At 41.3% G+C, this 7,058-nt stretch overlaps 2 protein-coding genes across 3 annotated transcripts in view; both read left to right on the top strand.

Annotated features, from left to right (window-relative positions):
* LOC310951221 (ninjurin-1) overlaps positions 1–7,058 on the top strand; it is a gene marked incomplete at both ends in the record, with an annotated part of 249,679 nt that overhangs the window by 146,325 nt on the left and 96,296 nt on the right.
* Positions 29–3,633, top strand: mbd4 (methyl-CpG binding domain protein 4). 2 transcript variants are annotated; one of them, XM_083920853.1, is made up of 8 exons: positions 29–135; positions 266–551; positions 661–1,298; positions 2,498–2,563; positions 2,685–2,819; positions 2,920–3,069; positions 3,229–3,332; positions 3,425–3,633. In XM_083920853.1, exons 2-8 carry the CDS (start codon positions 406–408, stop codon positions 3,497–3,499), a joined length of 1,314 nt encoding a protein of 437 aa, XP_083776979.1. In that variant the 5' UTR covers positions 29–135; positions 266–405; the 3' UTR covers positions 3,500–3,633. The 2 variants fall into 2 exon arrangements, with proteins under 2 accessions (XP_083776979.1, XP_083776978.1); XM_083920852.1 differs by having other exon boundaries at positions 661–1,334.

Genomic DNA, 7,058 nt, shown 5'->3' with positions numbered 1-7,058 from the left:
TTCCCACTGCGCAGACTCGGATCTGCTCAACACTTCCTGCATGCATGAGGCATGGAGGCAAGGAGGCAAGCGCCAATGAAAATATCCGACAAGAACTCATGAGCCTGCACTCCTAAGAAACAGAAGGAGATTGAGGTTAGTTAACAGTTTTATCGTCGTTTATTGTGTCAGCATCAATTGCACAGTTAGATCCACGTTAAGTGGCGATAACTTCCTACTTTATGTGAAACTGTATAATGGATCTGGATGGCTTGTGTTGTAATAGTATACATTATAGGTAAAGAATACACACTGGCTGCTAATGTGGGAGTAAAAAGCCAGCTGCTGGACAATGAGCCGAATGAGTCCACCGCGCTCTCCAGTTTCAACAACAACAACAACAACAACAACAACACACCTCTCAAAATGCATGCCAGCTGTTATATCCACCAGAGTCATAAGGATGAGAATGACTCATGCCCCATCCCTGCATTGCCCCCTGGTTGGATCAGAGAGGTTAAGCAGCGAAAAGCAGGCAAAACAGCCGGCAAAATGGACATCTACATTACAAGGTGACTCTTTCTTTTGTAATCCTATATATGTAATCATACCTTGAATCATGAGTGCTTCACAGATCCAGTTAGATCAGTGTGTAATTGATTTTTCTCTCTGTTGTGTAAGTCCACAAGGGCAGAAGTTCCGCTCAAGAGCATCCCTACAGGCTTTCCTCCTAAAAGATGGAGAAGGTAACTTAGACATAAACCTCTTTGATTTCACACCATCCAAGGACAATGTCGACACAGCTTCACAAAATGTCCGCTCCCAAGTGAAACAGAGGAGAAGAAAGAAAAGACATGCAGATGGACAGCAGGAGACAACAGAAGATGCAACAGAAATACTGGACCCAAATCAAAATAAATCTGAAAGAGCATCTTCTTCCCTCAGATCTGAAACTAAACGCGGAAAAGTAAAGAGAGCAACTGTTAAGTGTTGCACAAAAGCTGCTCCTTTGACCACAGAGGATGATGTCATCCTGCAGAAAAGCCCTCAGTGGACAGGGCAGCTGAGAGAGAAGCTACTCAGACTGGATCCTTCCGGTAAAGAACAAAACATTTTTCACAAGGATGAACAGGCAGACTCTCAACCTTCGATCCCAACTCTGAATGTTGAATCTGCCACTGAGAGCGATAACGAGTGTGAAGATAAACAAGGCAGGGATGAGATTCACAGCAAAGGTGATGGGCCTGATTCTGAATTGGAGGCCGGTGCTGGCTGTCACCGGGATGAGGAAGAGGAGGTGTTGTTACCTAACATCGATGGTGAGAGCTGCATTCCACTGAGAGATTCCCAGAATAGTACGTATGATCTACACTTCGACAGCTTGTGAATGTAGCAGTTCAAGTTAGTTGTCTCTGGTTCTACTCTTAATTAACTTATTTTATTTCAATTGCAGCATCTTATACAGTGCAGTACAGACACTGTTATTTTACTTTTTAACTTTTATTTTTCTTATTCCTGTTTCCAGCTGCTTTCACATTTCTTCTTCACTTGTATTCATAACTTCACCAGTTATGAATACATACAAATCCAAAGAAACCAAATACATTAAAAGCAAAGAATCTAAAAAAGAAAAGGAAAAAAGGGGGATGGAGATATAAATATCATGTATGTGATTTGTCCCATTTCATAGAGCTCCCATAGTTTGAGGCAGGATCCGGTTTCAAGTAATACACTTAAAAGTGGCCACTAATATGATTTGTAAAAAGTAGAATATGTATTTATGGGCATCAAACGCATGCTTCCAATAGTTACTTAACTTTAGACTTGACCAAAAGAATGCACAAAAATGAGTATGACTTATTTGCAGGGTCTTGCAGAAGCATCTTATCTTCTCTTCCTACTTTCCATTTGAATTCCCACCAAGTACATTAATATAGTCACCTCGCTTCTCTTCATGCCTATCTCCTTTATTTGTAAGGTCCTTTATTTTTTCAGGAACACCCTGATCACATTCACACAGTTACACATTCACACCTAGAAGCTGCCCAGTACAACCTCGGTCTGACCTGCTGGCCACTGAGCAACTCCACTGGAGCAGTTTGGGGGTAATGGGCCTTGCTCAAGGGCACCTCAGTGGTGGTAGTAATGAGGCAAGGACAAGTGCTGTTTCTTCATTTCCCCACCCAGATTTATCCTGCCGGTCCTGGGGATTGAACCCTCCTGTCGTGTGTGTGTGTGTGTGTGTGTGTGTGTGTGTGTGTGTGTGTGTGTGTGTGTGTGTGTGTGTGTGTGTGTGTGTGTGTGTGTGTGTGTGTGTGTGTGTGTGTGTGTGTGTGTGTGTGTGTGTGTGTGTGTGTGTGTGTGTGTGTGTGTGTGTGTGTGTGTGTGTGTGTGTGTGTGTGTGTGTGTGTGTGTGCAATTTAAGCGCTACAAAGAGAGAACAAAATGATAAACATCAAATCAAACATCGCAGGTATCAATGTTTTTGATAATGCATAAATGTTTCCTGTCTGCGTAGAGTCCAAGAGAGTGGAAGACAAACGGAAAACAAGCCCTTATTTCAGCAGGAAGCCTCCCAAAGATGGTAATGTTAAAATGGTTCATTTAATACAAGAAGCAAGGAGAAAGCTTGTGTATATTTGTAAGTGAGACATACTGTACAGTATACCTCAACATTTAAGGAGACGTACACTGTCTGTATACAGGGCTTAGCTCACCGAGGAGGAAGGCCTTCAAGAAGTGGACGCCCCCTCGTTCTCCCTACAACCTCGTACAGGAAACCCTTTTCCACGACTCCTGGAAGCTCCTGGTGGCCACCATTTTTCTGAATAAGACCAGTGGTAAGTTACAACATACACAATGCATTGCAACAGTATTGTACCAACCAGTACTCACATCTAGCATTTCTCTTGTTTTTAAATTTTTTTTCCACTACTCCAGGCAAGATGGCCATACCGGTACTGTGGCAGTTCTTTGAGCGTTACTCGTCTGCAGAGGTGACCCGCAAGGCTGACTGGAAGCCCCTGTCTGAACTGATGAAACCACTAGGCCTGTATGAGCTGAGAGCCAAAATACTCATACGCTTCTCAGGTGAATGTGCTTGTCATTGATGGACTACAGTATCCACTTCTGTGCATAGATATTACAGTTATGACGGTGTTAATATGCTGTCATTGGTGGTTTTAGTCAATTATATGAAGCAATGAAACGGCCAGGAAAATCTAACAGTCCCCTTTCTCCCATGTGTAGATGAATATCTAACTAAACAGTGGCGTTACCCCATCGAGTTGCATGGTATTGGGAAGTATGGCAACGACTCCTATAGGATCTTCTGTGTGGCAGAGTGGAGAGAGGTGAGTCTCATTCCAACTATTCTGCATAACATTAGTTTTGTAACCTTCATTAATGTCATATCTGATGCTTTATTGCTATTTTTATGTCAAAGGTGAAACCTGAAGATCACATGTTAAACAAATACCATGCCTGGCTGTGGGAGAACCATGAATCACTCGGAATTTGAAGCACAAAGTATGAGGAACTGCAGGAAGATTTACTGGCACAGAAAATAAGATCAGTTACAGTTTTCTGACAGTATTATGATATAACTTGCAATGGTAAACCTGTATCCCTTTAAAATGATTCAAATGTATTGCTTGCCCTTCTTCCAGTTTTACTAAATGTCTAATAAAATGTTTTAAGTGGTTTGAAAGTTTAATGATTCATGAGTGCATTATTCAGTCAGTCTTCTGACTGGTTGACTTATTATTTGTCTTTATACGACCCGGAGACATCTTCTGACTGTATCTGCTTGGACTATTGTCACAGGCTAATGATCTTTCTTTTTGAGTGCACTGATTCAAGACCTTACACTCGCAGCTGCTTTCTTTTGTTTGTGTGGGGTGACCTGATTCCCAAGGCAACTGTTGCCACTGCAAAACACTTAGTGAATGCACAGGCATGTCACGGTTTAATCGCTAACTATTAAAGTAGTTTGCTATGTTTACATTTGGAGTTATAAATTACTAGAAATCAGAATTGCACCTTTTAAGGAGATAATTAAAGCGTACAGGATTTGACGCTTTTGAGAGTTTCCTCCCACAAAGACAGAAGAAACAGATTGAACTACAAAATGAGACTACGTAAGAAAAGTGTTTTTTCCATTTGTTGTCTATTTTAATGTTATTAGTAAAGATCTTAAACATGTGCTGTGATTCTGTTTATCTTAACCTTCATTACCACAGCAGCCATCTCCGTAGCTTCCACACCAGTGTGTATTCCTCACGACATACTTCCTGTCCGGCAGAGTCGCTGCCTGGTGGTCACCCCCATGACATTTCCCAGCATCTCAGACTCTGCCCGGCTGTGGGCAAGCAGTCAGGTGAGCAGAGATTCATTTATTCATTGTCTGACTGTCTCAAAGTAAGGTGGTGTTTGCTTCAAATTAAAAAGAAAAGAAAACATTATTATGTAAATCTGCTCTCTAGAGTATTCCAAGACTGAACCCTTTACATCCACCTTTGGTCCATAAACGCACCGTCAGTCTGGAGACACCAGCTGTTCACCACCACAACCACCAGAGGACACTGATTATGCAGAAGAGAGAGTACCACAGGTAGGATCAGCTGATGAATACCGCATTGTAACAGAATTTTTAATCACCGAGAATCACTGATGGCCTTGCCATTGTTGCTTTCGAGAGCTTAGTTCAAAGTCACTGATTTATAGTTGGTTGATGTGTCAGGTATCATCAAGTGTGGAGGAAACCTTTTTATGGAACCAGCAGCGAGAGAGAAGAGTACAGGTAGAATAACAAACACTTTCACGTCACCTCCTGTACTGATGAGTCTTTTTCTATCATCCTCTTAACCGCAACCTAAATGGAGATTGCATTCCACACTGCATATATGCTTCATAAAGTCCACTGGTGACGAAGAAAAGTTGTTCTATTTCTTATAGAAAGGAGTTGCTAGAGCATTTAAAGAGGCAGATGGAGGAGAAATGCGTAGCACTGAAGCTGCAGCTGGCCAGCAAAGTGAAGGAAGCAGAGTATCTACGAGAAGTTGACCGCCTTGCCCTTTCCAGTGAAAGACAGCTAAAGATCAAGCACAGCAAAGCAATGACCGCTTACAGAGATGAGAACAAGAGGGTAAAGTCCCACGCATATATTACTATGCTATTATCCACTGCTAATACTTTTGCGTTTGTGTTTATGCCCTGATAATGCTTCAACCTGCTGGAAGCTCTCAGGTTACAACAATATACAGGGTGTGTTTGAGGTTTTTCTCTAATCTCTCTCTGTGTGTGTGTGCGTGCGTGCGTGCGTGCGTGCGTGCGTGTGTGTGTGCAGCTAATGGAGCAGAGCTGGAGGGACAGAGCACTAACACGCTCCCAGGAGACCCTAAAGGAGAGAGAGCTGCTGTGCCTCAACCCCATTAACTGGAGTGGAACACTGAAATAACCTCAGCAAAACCTCAGACTCAGGCCTCACTGTAGCACTTTGGCATGCATGAGTGTCAGGTGAAAATGGGATGCAACATATGTAGTGCATGTAACTAGTGATGCGACAGCAGCTAGGGTCTCTTTCTAGGGTTTTCTGGATGTATAAATTGCTGGGGTCAAATTGACCCCAAGGATAAATGGTGTTAGTAGAATTTGAGGGGAACAGTTCTGTTAAAGATTCAGAGGCTTTATGTAGCTGCTAATGTAGCCTTGTGTGTCTAGCTTCGAGCAGCAATGAGGAGCAGGCTACAGAGGTATGGTAAGCTCATTTCTTTCTACTGTCTACAGCCCCAGATATATTTTTATTTTCAAACATGTAGTCTTCAGCCCAAACAACTTTTTTTCTTTTTAAAGCAGATTTCAAGCAACTCCCTCTGAGCCACGAAAGACTTTATACAACTCCACATGGAGGTGTACTCTCCAAGACCTGCAAACAGACTTTGATGTTTAAAAAACAGTGGAGTTCCCCTTTAAGGTTTTCTCCCAGTCACTGACTTCCTGCATGTCCTACGTATAATTTATGATGCAAAATGCAATTGTAGAAAAACATTTTCCTCATTCTGTTTACGTAAAGACCAGAGGATGCCTGGGAAAATGGATTTAAAAGTTCAAATACAAAACATGAGTGACAGATTTTTTATTATAAAGCAAACATATATAACCAATAATGACTGTGGAAAACTATCCACACTAGGAAAACCAAAGAAGACATAGATGGTCGGGTAAGAAGTGATGCTTCAGTGGTTTTCGAACATGATGCAACTATATCTGCTAAAAGTACAACTGAACACAAAAAGAATGAATAAAGAATAAAAAAATACACAGAGGAAATGTCAAGAGCAAAATATGATAAACATCTTCCCGCTAAATATTGCTTTCAAAATAAATAAAGGCAACAGAAAATGGTTATAATCATTCAGATCAGAGCTGGTATTAACCTTAGCACATTCCCTTACATAGTCAAAAGTGGTCAATAGCAGTAGTGTTCAAAAATCAGTCTTCCATGCCAAAGTAAGACAATAAATTCATACATACAGCGTAGTACCTTTCATTTCAAATTCTATTTCCATGCATTATTACTAAAGAATAATTTAATAAGTTAAGAGGTAAAAAGTAATTCTGTGCACATAAATAACCATTGGCGCATAAGGGAAATATCCCAGAATTTCGATGAGTTTTCTTTTTGAGGGAATTCCTAAAAACTCTCTTATTTAACCACATGCCCATTGCAAGAAACGCGTGGAGTGTTGCAGTAGGCTGACACAAGCATACATATCACTCTGGCGTTGAGATAATGAAAAAACATGATGAACATGATGACTGGAGGTTTTGATTGTGTGAAAGAAAATGACATCATTTCAACATCGGGGCCAGATGACACATCCAAATGCACAATACATTTTAACAATCAGTAGTGGTCTTCATGTCACCCTTGTTCCCAACAAAGTTGAGGCAAGGGATTTAAGTTCAGCTCCGTTATATCAGTGCAGTGTTGCTTTGTTATTCCTCTTCAAGATTCACAGCTTCATAGCCTTCATGTCCTCACTTTTTCCTGCATTACCCATAAACATAAATGAACT

This window comes from Echiichthys vipera (genome assembly GCF_963691815.1).
Source record: "Echiichthys vipera genome assembly, chromosome: 9".
In the NCBI taxonomy this organism is placed as follows: domain Eukaryota; kingdom Metazoa; phylum Chordata; class Actinopteri; order Perciformes; family Trachinidae; genus Echiichthys; species Echiichthys vipera.
The sequence above is the reverse complement of the archived record's forward strand: the minus strand, read 5'-3'. Positions and strand labels throughout refer to the sequence as shown.

What these genes read in the sequence shown, in the direction of transcription:
- mbd4 (XM_083920852.1), top strand. Translation starts at nt 406, where the DNA reads ATGCATGCCAGCTGTTATATCCACCAGAGTCATAAGGATGAGAATGAC. An exon ending in ACTGAGAGATTCCCAGAATA is followed by an intron (nt 1,335 to 2,497) that starts GTACGTATGATC and finishes CTGTCTGCGTAG; the next exon opens with AGTCCAAGAGAGTGGAAGAC. An exon ending in AATACTCATACGCTTCTCAG is followed by an intron (nt 3,070 to 3,228) that starts GTGAATGTGCTT and finishes TCCCATGTGTAG; the next exon opens with ATGAATATCTAACTAAACAG.